We start from the raw sequence: 15246 nt of genomic DNA on the forward strand, positions 1-15246 counted from the left end.
TTAGTGGTTAAGAGCACTTGCTGCTCTTTCAGAGGACCCAGTTTCAGTTCCCAGCATTCACAAGGTGGCTCACATCTATAACTCTAGTTTTAAGGGATTTGATGGTCTCTTCTGGCCTCCATGGGCACTAGGTACACATTCAGTTCACATAATACATGCAGGCAAATACACACAGAAAACGAAAATAAGTTTTTGTTATTTTATTATTTTTAAAAACAATCCTTTTATTTTACATACCTAGTAAATTATATTTTTAATCACACAGATTTGAGACAATGGCTTCTTCTTGCCCTATATATTTCTCCCCAGGATTCTCTATATTCACACCATCCTCTGTAGTTTTTATTTTTCTCCTCCCTCCACCCAGCTCATAAATAAATATATGGAGACTTATTCTTACTTTTGAATGCCCAATCTCAGCTTGGCTTATTTCTAGCCAGCTTTTCCAACTTAAATCATTCTTTTTCTCTTTAATCACATTTTGCCTCTAGGCCTTTTTACCTTTCTTTATTCTATGTGCCTTTCTTCCCTTTTTACTCCATGGCTGGCTGTGTGTGGCTGCGTTGCTGGCCCCTGCTTTCCTCCTCTCCACATTTTCTCACTCCTCCCTCTTCTCTCAAGGCTAGATTTCTCCTCCTATTTATTCTCGCTGTCTGGCAGCCCCACTTAATTCCTCTCCTTCCTAGCTATTTGCCATTCAGCTCTTTAGTAGACCAATCAGGTGTTTTAGACCGGCAAACAGCTAAACAAATGCAACACAAAAGAATGCAACACATCTTTGCATCATTAAAATGTTCCACAGCATAAATGAATGTAACACATCTTAAAATAATATTCTACAACACTTCTCACATAAGCTAAAATTGGACCACCTGTGACCTTGAATTCTCCTGCTTATGAGTTACTCAGGCCTTAGAGAATTTCTTAGGTCTGTATTTTTTCCTTGTTTGTAATTGTTTGTATTTGTTGTTTGGAGGAGTTCGTCCTTTCTCACTGCACACCATATCATCTACATCCTGCTTTCCTTACCCCATTCTCCATCCTGTTTATTGGCACTTCCTTCAAGAATGTGAGATCCCCTCTTTCTGTGGTAAATATTATCCTTGACACCATGATTCAGGCATGGCATTCTAGAAGTAATGACTACTTTGCTCAAGGTCACAGATGTGGATGTGGCAACAGTCAGAAAAAAACAACATCTTACAAGGCTTGTATCAGACAGGGTAAAACCATGTGTTCAAGATGAGAATTTTGGATGATACAGAGGAGGAAGCATTGGCAGGTTGTGGGAAAACAGCTGCCAGAGTGGTAAGAAATCCAACTATCTTCAAGTTCTGAGATGAACCATGCAGAAAACTCACAAAAATGATGAAATGATCCAGTCTTCACCTTTTTGTTTTTAGAAGTAGCCCAGGCTTGCCTTGAACTGGATATGTTGTTGAGTATACCTTTGAACTCCTGATCCTCCTGCTTTCACCCTCCAAATGCTAGAGGTGCAGGCCACACATGATGCTCTGTGGGTGTCACTCTCTCTATGTCTCTCTATTTATCTCTCTTTTAATACTTAATTTATGGTGTGTTTTATGGGTGTCTGGAGTACTTAGGGTAAAATAACTTTTTCAAAAAAGTCACAAGCAAGGGGCTGAGAAGATAGCTCACCAGTAAAGTTCTTGCCATGCAAGAATGAGTTCAATCCCAGAAACACACGTAGTGGTACATGCCTGTAATCCTTGTTCCTGGGAGGTGAAGGTGAGAGGATTCCAGGGATCTCTGGTCAGCCAATCTAGCTGAATCAATGAACTCCAGATTCCATGAGAGAAAAATAAAGGTGGGCCAGAGGACTCCCCACCACAGATGGAAGGCACTATAATGAGCAAATACACAGAGAAATAGGAAAGACAAGTGGAGCACTTCATGTGCCAATACAGATGCCAGAAGTCCATACTGCTGCCTAAAGCCTTGATGATGTCTGAGGGCCTTACTAAGTAAGCCCCGCCCATCACTGGCCCTGGAAGAGCTGCCCCCACCCCTTGCTGGGGCCACGTGCTGAGAAGCTGACCCTGTCCCTTGCATGCTGCATTGTGGCCAAATAGATGGTGGTGTGAGTGGTAGAGCTGGCCCCAATGGCCCTGCCTCTCTCCTGAGGGGAATAGGTTCTGATGGAGGCTCAGGATGAGCAATACAGCTACTACCCAGGCCCACATGCAGAGTTTTGAGTTAGCCCATCTCAACAACTACCCCATCTGTGACCTGCTGAAGCACATAAAGGGATCAGCCCTGCACAACCATACCCAAAGGATTTCTATGACTTAGTCCAACAGCAGGATATCTGAGAGGCATTTCAGTGAGGGTCCAGTATTGATGATGTAGCAGAAGCCAGAGGCCTTAGACCAGACCAACAACACATTGCAATGAACATTTGCAAGTAAAGCTGTTTAGGTAAAAGGGTCTACTGTGAGCCACACTATTCCCAATGCCACTATGATGGACAAACTACTAAAATAAACAAATAAGTGATAAAGAGGTGGGCAAGATGCAGAAGCAAGTGGCTTTTGTTTCTTTCCTTCTCTTTGGAGGTGGATACAAGGGTAGAGAGGACAAGCATGGAAGGATTGGTAAATGAATGAAATTGGGGTCCATGGTGTGAATTCTCAAAAAATCAATTTAAAAAATTATGTTAAAAACTAAGGTGCATAAAAACTGAGGAAGACACACAGTATAGACCTCATGCTCAACACAGACATATACACACACACACACCACCACCACCACCACCACCACCACCACACCCCACCACACTATTTTTTAAAGCCAGGAAAAGAAATCAAAATATAATCATACTTTACCATGTTAAAAAAAAATCAATAGATTTGAGTCTATTCCGAATCAAAAGTCAAGGGCAATGGATGATCCTTGCAAGCATGATTCTCAGTGAAAGAAACCAGGTAGCAAAGGACAAATATTGGTAATTTCACTTCTAGGAGGTCACCAGAGCAGCCAAACTCACATAAAGTAGAGGGATAGTTGCCAGGGTTGAAGGGAGAAGGAGCAGGGAGCTAGTGCATTAATGTGTTCTGAGTTTCAGTTTTTCAAGGTAAAAAAAATGTTCTGGAGATGGCTGCTGGGTTTGATGGTGCCTTGGTGATGTGAATGTGCTGAACTCTATACTTTAAAACAATTAACAGCAGAAAAGGCTACACGGCCTCTTTTTCCTGCTCTTAGGACCCTTTTCCTCTTACTGGGTTGTCTCGCCCAGCCTTAATATGAGGGTTTGTGCCTACTCTTATTGTAACTTGGTATGCTATGTTTGTGTAGTCAAAAGCATCACCTCAGCTACCTAACACCCGTTTATAGAAAAAGTCCAGATTGTTTGGCTGGGAGCTTCACCCCAGCTTCCCTGGGAGTTGTCTTAGTCCAAACTCCACCTCCGAGAAAGCCCATCTTCATGTTTTCCCAGGGCCACCTGGACACACTCCATTAAACATGGACCTCTTTTATTCAGTCTGATTTGGTTTGATTGGGATTATTTGTGTTGGCAGAGAGATTTGGCATCTTAAGAAAATACTTAACAGTGTTCAGTTGATATCACTGGGAGTCCTGCTCTTTTCTGAAGGGAAGCAGAGGAGCAGATCTGGGACAGAGGGGGATGGGGCAGAGTGGAGGGAGAGGAAACTGTGGTGAAATGTAATGTATGAAAGAAGAATTTTTCAAAAACTTAAAATTATTTTTCCTACAAAAGGAAAAACAATTAACATAGTGTATACACACACACACACACACATATCCACAATTTGGAACATGTCAAAGGAAACTACCAAATGGTTCCTCGTTCTCTAGCAAAATCAGCCACTGACTGTTACTGGTAAAGTCCCTGACCTACTAGATGGAGCTGAGAGCTGAATGAAGGTGACAGGCAGTCCCCAGAACTCCTAATAAGCTCTCCTTTGTACAATCATTTAGAAATAGTCAGATTAGAGACAAGTGTGACATCTAATCTTCTAGACTTCCAGGATACCAGCTGGCACAAGTATGGCAGATAATGCTGGGGTGGGTGGTACAGAGCAAGGATGCTGAAACCCAAGTTCTTTCTCTTCCCACGACCCATGGCCCTGTTCCTCTACATTCCCATTTTTTTCCCCACCTTTGCCATTCATCTCCCTTTCCAAGGCCCCTCTTCTTCCACCCACCCTCTTGCTGGAGTCCCGGAGATCTCACTAAAGCTGGGGAGCTCACATGCTCTTGCACGTGTTTCGGGACTTTCTAAGGCAGTAATCAGCTTTAAGCTAAGTCAAGACTTGATCTTCTGTTAGCCTTAATCATCAATTAGCACCCCACAGTGCAAGACTTAGAACTCACTACCTTACTCCACCTCCTCTTTCCCCTCCCACCTCTATACTCCTTCCCCAGGATTTGGGGGCACTACAGTAAGATGTCATCAGCATAATATTGCACAAGGTCAGGCAGGGCAAGCAGAGGGCTAGCTCTGGATCTCAAGTGAGGTTGGAAGCTCTCCCAAACACCAAACTCCTCTAAACTTATATAGCACTTTACCTTCACAAGGAGAGTTTACTGGGAGTTCTGAGGGTTTCCTGCCACTTTCATTCAGTTTTTAATTCCAGCAGGTCAGAGACTCTATAGATAACAGCCAGCAGTTGATTTAGCTAGAGAATAAAGAACCCCTTGACCAATCACTTCCCAACAATGTGACAGCCCCGGATGTTCACTGCCAGAATGGAGAGTCAATTTGAGGGATCCTGGAAGAAATTTAACCAAAGCTTATGAAACTCAGAGCAGCCACACAACTGCCTGGTGTGATTCAGAAAAGAAGCCACAGATCAGGGACCATAATTTCACGGGGGTCTGGAAAGCTGACCTTCAAGGGGATATTGCTGGGCCCTAACAATCAATTGAAAGATGAGAGAGCATTGTGATGACATCTAGCCTGCTCTCCAAGTTGGAGAGTTAGATGGTCATTGTCATTGTTATTTTTTAATCATTCCTAAGTGACTCCACACGATTGGAATTATTAGGGCTTCTGCTGGATGTCTTTCACCTTCATTCAGCTCTCAGCTCCATCTAGAAGACAAGCTACAATACAAAGAACTATTTGACCTTTGCCTTCGACATCTCCAAAATAGTGATAAAACACATAAAAAGTCTACCATTCTAGCCATTTTCACATGGAAAGTCCAATGGGAGTAAGCATGATTCTTTTGCTGGGCAACTGTTGGTACCTTCAACTCCAGAACCTGTTCCCCTTGGACAACTAAAAGGCTGCACCCATGAAGCACCACCTCTCAACTGCCCTATCATCTGGTTCCTACCAATCACCAGCCTACTGCTATAAATCTGGCTACTCTAGGGACCTCCTAGAATTCACATGTTTGTCTTTTTTGCCTAGTTCATTTCATAGGGCTTCATGTCCTCACAGCCATTAATGTTACTGCATGTATCAGAATTTCCTCTCTTTTAAAAAAATTATTGATTATTTGGGAATCTCATATCATGCACCCTGATTGCACTCACCTTTTAGTCTTCCCATGTCTTCCCTCTCCCCTGTGACCTTCCCCCCAAAACAAAACAAACAAAAAGCAAAACAAACAAAAATAACCAAATACATTTTGTGCTGTCCATATATTCACTGGAGCATGGTCAAATCTCTAGTGGCCAGTCCCCCAAGAGAGGATGAGCCTTGCTTCCCCACCAGAAACCATGAGGGGATCTCTGCCCGGGTAGGATGGGACTAGCTCTCTCACGACCACAGGCTTCAAAAGGCAGCTCCAACCACAGGCATGCACATGGGCTTCCGTGGTAACACAGGCCACAGACATTAACAAGGCCCTTGGCCTTATCAAGATCACTGACCCACATCATAATTCTCAGCAGCTGCACTGACCACATGCCTTAACATGGCCTCAGGTGGTTTACACATGCCACTCACATCAACATGGCACCCCGAGGCAACAAATCCTGGGGACTCACCGAGACTGCAGGCAGTGGCACAGACTGTGTACATCTACATGGATCTCAGGCCGCCAAGTCTAACTGTCCCTGAGACCCACATGATAGAAGAGAACTGACTCCCACATGTTGTAGAATATTCTTTTAAGGTATGTTACATTTGTTTATGCTATGGAATATTCGTTTAATGATGCAAAGATGTGTTGCATTCTTTTATATTGCATTTGTTTAACTCTGTGAAGCTGTGATTCTTTGCCTGTCTGAAACACCTGATGGTCTAATAAAGAGTTGAATGGCCAATAGTGAGGCAGGAGAAAGGATAGGCAGGGCTGCCAGGCAGTGAGAATAAATAGGAGAGGAAATCTGGAAGGAAAGACGGAGCAAAAAAAGGAGACAAGGACACTAGGGGCCAGCCACACAGCCAGCCATGAAGTAAGAATGAAAGTAAGATTACAGAAGTAAGAAAAGGAAAAATCCCAAAGGCAAACAGTAGACAGAATAATTTAAGTTAAGGAAAGAAGGCTAGGAACAAGCCAAGCTAACGCTAGACATTCATAAGAAAGAATAAGACTCTGTGTGTATTTATTTGGGAGCTGCGTGGTGGGCTCCCAAAAAGGCCAAAAGAGTAAAAAACAACAACATCACAAGTTTTCCTCTTATCTTCTACATACATGCCATGGTATGTGCTCTCCCTACACATAAACAAACAAATATATAAATAAATTTAATTTAACATTTTTAAAATATTTATTTTTACATATATGAGTGTTTTGCTTGCAAATGTCTATATACCACATTTGATGTCCATGGTCCCATGCTGCTGTTAAGGCCATGTTGATTTCTGTGATCTGTGCTGCCACTGGCTGCTATCGGCAAGGAAGTTTCTTTTACAGTGGTTTCTACTACTGCAGACTCATAACTGAGAATGAGAGACATTGAAGGTTTCTGTGACAACCTACCCCCTCCTAAAAGACAAAAAAGAAACAGTCCCAACAGGAAGCCATTGAAGAAAGCGCTTAAAAACTGGGATGGCTTCCAGCAGGGGTTGGGAGGGGTGGAGGAGACTCAGTTTTCTATAAGGAACTGGCCACTGGGAGTTTGACGATGCTCCAGTGAGAATATGGGCAACACAAATTGGACTTGTTGGGGTATTTTTGTGGAGAAACACAAGGGTGGGAGGGTGGACCTGGGAGGAATGGGAATCGAGTGTGATGGGGCACATTGTGCGAAATTCCCAAATAATTAATAAAAACAGTATGTTGGAGATAAAAACAAAATATAAATCTTTAAAAATATTCTGTATATTGGGAAAGGAGAGGGGTGGGCAAAGGAGGTTGTCTTTGAGCGGTGTGGAACTTTTATGTCTAATTCCTCTAATATGTAAATCAATACATACTACTAAGATAGCTTTAATTTTTTTAATTTATTTTTATTTCATGCACATTCATGTTTTGCCTGCATGTTGTCTGTTTAAAGATGTCAGGTCCCCTGAAACTTGATTTCCAGGCAGTTTTGAGCTGCCATGTGGGTGCTGGGAATTGAGCCCAGGTCCTCTGGAAGAGTAGCCACTGCTTCCAAACACTGAACCATCATCTCTCCAGACCTTAAATTCTTAATAAAAGATTTATCATGACTAACAAAAATCAAAAGATACAGAGCAGTAGTTAGGGTAACTTTCCTTGTACCTCTTAAGTGGTGTTTTCCAAAATCCTGTATCACAAGTGCCCTCCAATTGAAAAGATAGCATCAATTTTGACCCCTTCCCAAAGAATTTAGAAATAAAGATTTAATGTTTTAAAAAAATGACTCCCATTTCTCCTCCTCCCGTGACCTGGCAATAACTTAGCCATTTTCTGTCTCAATAGATTTGTCTTCTGTTTTTATTTGCCATCCTAGAATCTATGTGGCTTTTGGGGTTTGCATTCTTTTATTTAGCATACTATTTCAAGATTCATTTGCTTTGTAGCATAAAAACCACTTCATTCTTTGAGATGGAGGGATGATATTCCTTTGTGTGACTGATTTGCTCATTTGTTCATAGACTTTTGAGTCTCATCTGGAGAGTGCTGCTATGCACATATGTGTGTGGGTTTTGTGCAGACATATGGTTTTCAGACTGCAGCTGGGCAAGGCTGTGGCGAGAATTAAATTCCACACAGAGCCCCTAGCTTGGTACTGACACAGGGTGCATCAATTAATTCCAAGAGCCATTCTTGGGGGTGGAGGGGGTTAATTACAGAGATTCTACCTGGCTCCAGTCTTAAGCTTGGAGCCAGGAGTACTGAAGAATGATATCATGGAGGATGGGACATTAAGTTCACTAGCCCATGTGACTTTACTGAGCCCCAAAAGCCAACCTTAAGAAGGTTCCTCAAGGCAGCTGGATTTCAGGACCAAGAAGAGAGGAGCTGGTAGAACCCTTAAGAATAGATGTGTTTCCTGAGGAGGGCACAGCAGGAAATTGGAAGGCTTTGCTTGTAACTGGCCATGTTCAAGGAATTAGTGGCTCTTGCTAATTGTGGAGCCAGTAGCAGTCACATTGCTATGAGCAAAGGAGGACAGTGAGGTGTCCTGTCTAGACACTGTCAAGAAGCAGGCAGCAGCCAAGTGTAGTCAAAGGACAGGCGTGGTGTAGGCACTTTCAAATGCTGTGCCAAGCTTCTGGTAAGACCTACATGGGCCCCTGGTGATGGTAAGACCTGCAGCTGGTAGAGGTGGAGGAAAAGGAATGAAGCCGAAAGAGAGATGCACAGACAGGAACAGTCCTGCTAACACACACTGTGGCACAAATCCCAGGAAAAAAAAAAAAAAAAACCTCTATCCTGCAACACAGTCTTTTTCCAGGTCTCTGTCTGAAAGGTTTCCAGGGGCTTTTTGGAGCTGCTTTCCTGCTCAACATTCTAGTCTACAAACCCCATCCTAGGGCCTGCCTGACCTACAGTAGGAGAAAGACATGGGAGACATACAGACTCCCACAAACTCTACTGCAAGCTAGGGGTGGAATGGGTGGTGGTGTGCATTATCCAGATTCCATCATGGGCAAATGGCCCTGAGCCACCCCTGTGGGTTGAACTCAGGAACAGGGAAGTGAGGGTAGGAGGGGGTAATCTAAGTCCTAGGCCCAATTAAGAGATCAGATGGTGAAGGGTTTGGGAGCCCTTAAGGTAAGGAGTCCTGGACTGATCCTGCAGGCTGATATAAAGTTCTGTAACCCCACATGCAATGTGCCAACTCTGGCAGATTCCAAGAACAATGTTTTCTACAGCCATGACCCAAAGGCTTACAGGAGGAGAGACACCAGACCACTATGAGGATAGCACTCACGCAAGCATCTTCACCTATACGAACAGCAACAGCACCAGAGGTGAGCAACAGGTGCCCTGGAGGTTCAGTCACCAGACCAGGGTGGCTGTGCTAAAAGCTACCAGTCACCCCTAATTTCTCTCTTCTACATAACCCTATCTCCCTTAGCTTTAATGATGATGTCATCATGGACAGATAAAAGAACACTCATCCTAAAACCACACGCACTTCCCCTAGCCTCTGGAAATCTGTGTCCTTGGAAGGGTTCATAAGATCTTTCTCCTTGGGAAATAACAGAGTCTGTCTTTGTATCCTCTAAAGCCTCAAAGATGTTTAAAAGGTGGTCTGGGGAACATAGATCCATTCAAAGAAATGGGAAAGTTTGGCAGGCATCTGAGTGTGTGGGACACCAGATGAGGAAACTGGAAAGGCTGTAGCAGAAGATAAATGACTATGTTAGAAGACATTGTGAGAGCTTTAGAAGCTATGTATGCAAAAAGCTGGGGACTATCAAACGACTGAAGGCAGCCCCATCCACCAGCACCAGGTCTCTCCTTAAAGCTTCCCTAGAGCCCTGAGTTGGCAACACCCTGCTCTGGGGTTGCCAGGGCCACCACTGTAGGAACAGGGACTTCAGGTCAGACTAGTTAGGTTTCTGTACCTCACCTCCACAGGGTTGGTGTGGTTCCAGGTTTCAGTGAGGCACAACATCCCTGTTTTCTAATGCCAGAGGCTTTGTTTTGTGCAAAGCTTCAAGCATATTCAAAATAATAGGGAAAGTATCATGAAGTCAGGTCCTTGTTATTTAGTTTCCATGGTTTTTATCTTATTTTATCTGTGATCCTTCCACTGTCTTTCTTCCTGATTCTTTTTATTTTAGTTTTGCATTTTATTTATTCATTTGCTTGCTTATGTATTTATTGAGGGGGGAAGAGAGAGAGACAAGAGTGTGTGTTGCATATGGAGATCAGAGAACAACCTGGGGACATATGTGTAGAGGTCTGAGGATAACTTGGGGGCAGTCAGTTCTCTCTTTCCACCATGTGGGGCTCAGGATCATTCTCAGTTTGTCCTACTGACTCGTCTTAGGGCTCCTCCTGATTCTTAGACACAAATCTAATGCATCATATCCTTTCTTTTGTGTGCAATTTGGATGTATCTCTAAGATGAAAGGACTCTACAAAACATAACTATGATGCCATCCTAATACCAAAAGTTTAGCAATGTTTCCTGGATATTATGCATTATCTTCATTGTTGTTAGAAATATCTTACTTTCAACTGGTCGTGGTGGCAGATGCTTGTAATTCCAATGCCTCAGATGTAGAAGCTGAAGGATCAAAAGTTCAGTCATCCTCTCATACGTATGGAGTTTGAGACCAGTCTGCCATGCATGAAACACTGTGTCAAAGACATAAATCAGCTAGTGGTAATGGTGCACACCTTTAGTCCTAGCTCTTGGGAGGCAGAGACACGTGGATCTCTGTTAGTTTGAGGTCAGTCTTATCTCATAGCAAGTTCCAAAACAGCCAATGATATATAGCTCTCAAGACCTTGACTCAAAAAAAGTTTATGCTTTGGTTTTGTTTTACACATAAATTTAGTTATTTATCTGAGCGGGCATATACAACATACACATAAAGGTTAGAACTTGTGAGAGTGAGCTTTCTTCTTCCACTATGTGTGTCCCTGGGACCAAACTCAAATTGCCAGGTTTGAGGCAAGTGCCTTTACACACTGAGTCATCTCCACAGACCCATACTGTGTTTGTTTGTTTTGATTTTGAGCCAGAGTATTCTTATGCTTCTGAAGCCATCCTGGGACTTTATATCCCCCAGTGGCCTTGAATTCACAATCCCCTGACCCAGCTTCAAGAGTCCTGGAATTATAGGCATGCACTACTATAACCAGAAAAAAAAGTTGTTTGCAAACAGTTGATGAATGTCTAACTGGTAGCAGAGGCAAAATCCTTTGGCAAAAATAATAGAAGTGAGAGCAAGCCCTGGGTTAAGAGCTTCGATAGCAAAACTTTACTGGGACATCAGCTCAGGCAGAACACTGTCAACTTGAATAGAAAGGCTTCTCTCCAGACAAAGAGTGTAAAAAGCCAAAACGGTCCTGCCCTCTACCACGATCTATATGGTACTACGCCTATAGTGCCCATGCCACTACAGGACCAGTACTCAAGCTTGCGTGAAAAGTAGGATGTATGCTGGATTCTTCCCCCTCAGCTTCTAGGCAAGGTCTCCCTATGTAGGCCTGGCTGGCCTAGAATTACTATGTAGACAAAATTGGCCTCAAACTCATGACCAAATCTCCTTCCACTGCCTCCTGAGTGTGAGATTGTGAGAATGCACCACCATGCCCAGTTCTCTTTTCTTTTATTTCTCCATTCTCCAATAGTGATTTTGTTCACCAATAAAGACCATAGGTTTTACATCTCTCTCCTTTTCCTCCCAATAAGAATCTTGTTATCCAGGAATTAGAACTTAATGTCATATAATTTTACTCATTTTCTTTATGTCAGAACACATACAGACTCATCTCAAAAGAGTGATACCAATACTACTATAAACAATAATATCTACTGGTCATGGTGGTACCTATCTGGAATCCCAGAAATTGGGTGGGAGAGGTAGGACAATCATGTGTTCAAAACCACTTTCAGGGGGCTGGAGAAATGGCTCAGTGGTTAAGAGCACTGATTGCTCTTTCAGAGGACCCAGGTTCAATTCCCAGCACCCACATGGCAGTTCACAACTGTCTGAAAATCCAGTTCCAGGGGATATGACACCTTCACACTAATGCACATAAAATAAAGATAAATAAATCATAAAAAATTTTTAAAAAACCACTTTCAGCTAAATAAGCAAGTCAGAGGCCAACCTGACCTATATGATACTTGTACTCACCCTCCCCCACCCACACACCAAGAAAAGATGACTAACGGCTGGAGTGACACCTCAAACTTTAGAAGCACTTATTTCTCCTCCAGGGGACCTACCTAGCATCCATATGGCAGCTTAAAAATCATCTGTATTTGACTGAGTGGTAGTTGTACATAACTTTAGTCCCAGAACTTGGGAAGCAGAAGCAGAAGGATCTCTGTGGATTTGAAGCCAGTCTGGTCTACAAAGTAAGTTCCAGCACAGCCAGACCTGTTACCCAGATAAACCCTTTCTCTTACAAAAACAAACAAGCACAAAATCTGTAACACCAATTCCAGGAGATCTGCTTCTGGCCTCTCACGTAGTACATAGACATACATCCAGGCAAAACACCCATGCACATAAAAAAGTAATAATGAATTTTTAGGGGACTGGAGGGATGGATTAACTGTTTACTCTTCTAGAGGTACCAAGTTTAATTCTCAGCATCCACAAAATAGCTCACAATCATCTGTAAGATCCAGTTCTAAGGGATTTTCTTCTGGCTTCTGTGGAATTACATTAGTATGGTGAATAGACACCATGCAGGCAAAACATCTACACACATAAAATAAATAATTTTTTTAAAAAATGTAAATAGGATTACTAAAGACGTAACATTTGTACCTGTCCTTTCATACTGGGGATATGTCATTAGGTTGTGTAGTTGAGACACTGTGCCTTCAATCCCTCGCTCTGGAGTTATGCTACTGACTGAATGTGTGCATTTAGGCTCACTTGTTTGGGTTTTGATAACCAGGGGTTCTGATGTGGGAGTCCCCTCTGTATGCTGTGAATACCATTGGTTAGTAAAGAAACTGCTTTGAGCCTATAGCAGAGCAGGGCAGAACAGAGCTAGGCAGGGAATACTAAACTGAATGCTGGGAGAAAGAAGACAGAGTCAGAGAGAAGCCATGGAGCCACCAGAGACAAATGCACTGAAACTTTTCTGGTAGGCCATGACCTTGTGGTGATGCAGAGATTAATGGAGACAGGTTAAATTAAGATGTAAGAGTTAGCCAATAAGAAGTTAGAGATAATGGGCCAAGCAGTGATTTAATTAATACAGTTTTTCTGTGTGGTTATTTCAGGAGTCTGGGTGGCTGGGAAATGAACAAGTGGCCTCCAACAACAGGGTTCCATTTTTTAATATTTATTTATTATGTATACAATATGTTGTCTGTGTGAATGCCTACAGGCCAGAAGAGGGCACCAGACCCCATTACAGATGGTTGTGAGCCACCATGTGGTTGCTGGGAATTGAACTCAGGACCTTTGGAAAAGCAGACAATGCTCTTAACCTCTGAGCCATCTCTTCAGCCTGGGTTCCATTTTTTTAATGACAGACATACACCTCCACATATACAAAAAAATTGGAGTAACCCCCTGTGTCTTATAAGATCACCATGGATTAAAGATAGAATTTAATAACAATACTACTCTCAGAAAACCTACAAACTCATGGAAACTGAACAGTCAACTACTGAACCACCCCCGGGTCAAGGAAGAAATAAAGAAAGAAATTAAAGACTTCCTTAAATTTAACAAAAATGAAAGTACAACATATCCAAACTTATGGGACACTTTGAAAGCAGTGCTAAGAGGAAAGTTCATAGCACTAAGTGCCCACATAAAGAAAAAGGAGAAAGCTCACATTAGAGACTTAAGAGCACACCTGAAAGCTCTAGGAAAAAAAAGAAGCAGACTCACCCAGGAGGAGTAGAAGGCTGGAAATAATCAAACTGAGGGCTGAAATCAACAAAATAGAAACACAGAAAACAATCCAAAGAATCAATGAAACAAAGAGCTGGTTCTTTGAGAAAATCAACAAGATTATTTTTGTTTTTTAAAAAACGCTCTTTTTATTTTACATAGCAATCCCAGTTTCCTCTCCCTTGTTTCTTTGATATTGTTGTTGTTGTTGTTTTTGTTGTTGGAGGACAGGCTCACAAAATTCTGAATTTTGCAGAATTCTAGCAAGCATAGGCCTCTGTGTGTACTTTCCTAGTGCTGTGAAACCTTATTATACAGTAGCAGAGATTGGGGCTTGTGACCCTGTCCAATTATTCTGGGAAAAAGCAGCAGTGGCAAATGTCCCTCTTTTATAAGGACACCAGTCCTTCTGAATTAGGGCACATAGTGCAGGGCTCACATAGAGCAAGGAAAAGTGGGATCAAGATGCTGATGTGGCTGTGTAAAGTTTTGTACAGTGCTTCCTTTATTCTGTACCTCTTGCCTCCAGGTCCCTTTGAAGGCCCCAATTATCACATTGCTCCCAGGTGGGTGTACCACCTCACCAGCACCTGGATGATCCTTGTGGTCGTTGCATCTGTCTTCACTAATGGACTTGTGCTGATAGCCACCATGAGGTTCAAGAAGCTGCGCCATCCTCTGAACTGGATTCTGGTGAACTTGGCAGTTGCTGACCTAGCAGAGACCACCATTGCCAGCAGTATCAGTGTTGTGAACCAAATCTATGGCTACTTTGTGCTGGGCCACCCTCTGTGCGTGTTGGAAGGCTACGTTGTCTCCTTGTGTGGTAAGCTGAAGGAGACACAACCTGGTGTGCCTAAAAAAACCCATACTACAAACCCCAAGATTCACACATGTATGAAGCACAGTATATACTCATGGTAAAAGCTGGATCACAGGCAGCACAGGGGTTGGAGGACAGACTCACAAAATTCTGAAGGCTTCTTCCACCTAAGCAAACATTTTCAACTGTTTGCTTGAGTCCAACATTGACACAGGCTCTAACTATATGTACCCAGTTTTAGACTGTGGGGCTCATGTGGGAAGAGATAGATCATGAGTCAGAGAATTCCAGAATCATACAAAGAGCAGGCTCTGTGCACCTTGCATGAACTCCTACCCAAATCAGAGATATGTGTGTTTTCATCCTGTCTGATTAATAATAATGGGTGATCTGTTCCCAGGGAAAGACGCCAGAGCTTTTGAGATATTGACTGGATTCTGACACCTTTCTTTTTTTTTGTAATATAATTTTTTATTAAAAAAAATTTCCGCCTCCTCCCCGCCTCCCATTTCCCTCCCCG

At 42.7% G+C, this 15246-nt stretch overlaps 1 protein-coding gene across 1 annotated transcript in view; it reads left to right on the forward strand.

The window, feature by feature from the left end:
- The first annotated feature begins 9228 nt into the window (after positions 1-9228).
- The window catches only part of LOC126490258 (medium-wave-sensitive opsin 1), a 15319-nt gene continuing 9301 nt past the window's right edge, over positions 9229-15246 (forward strand). Inside the window, exons 1-2 of the mRNA XM_050125066.1 lie at positions 9229-9325; positions 14433-14729. Coding sequence (XP_049981023.1) covers positions 9229-9325; positions 14433-14729 — 394 coding nt within the window. The remainder of the gene's footprint in view (positions 9326-14432; positions 14730-15246) is intronic.

This window comes from Alexandromys fortis, unplaced genomic scaffold (genome assembly GCF_014885135.2).
Source record: "Alexandromys fortis isolate MF-2015 unplaced genomic scaffold, M_Fortis_MF-2015_v1.1 scaffold_225, whole genome shotgun sequence".
Lineage (NCBI taxonomy): Eukaryota > Metazoa > Chordata > Mammalia > Rodentia > Cricetidae > Alexandromys > Alexandromys fortis.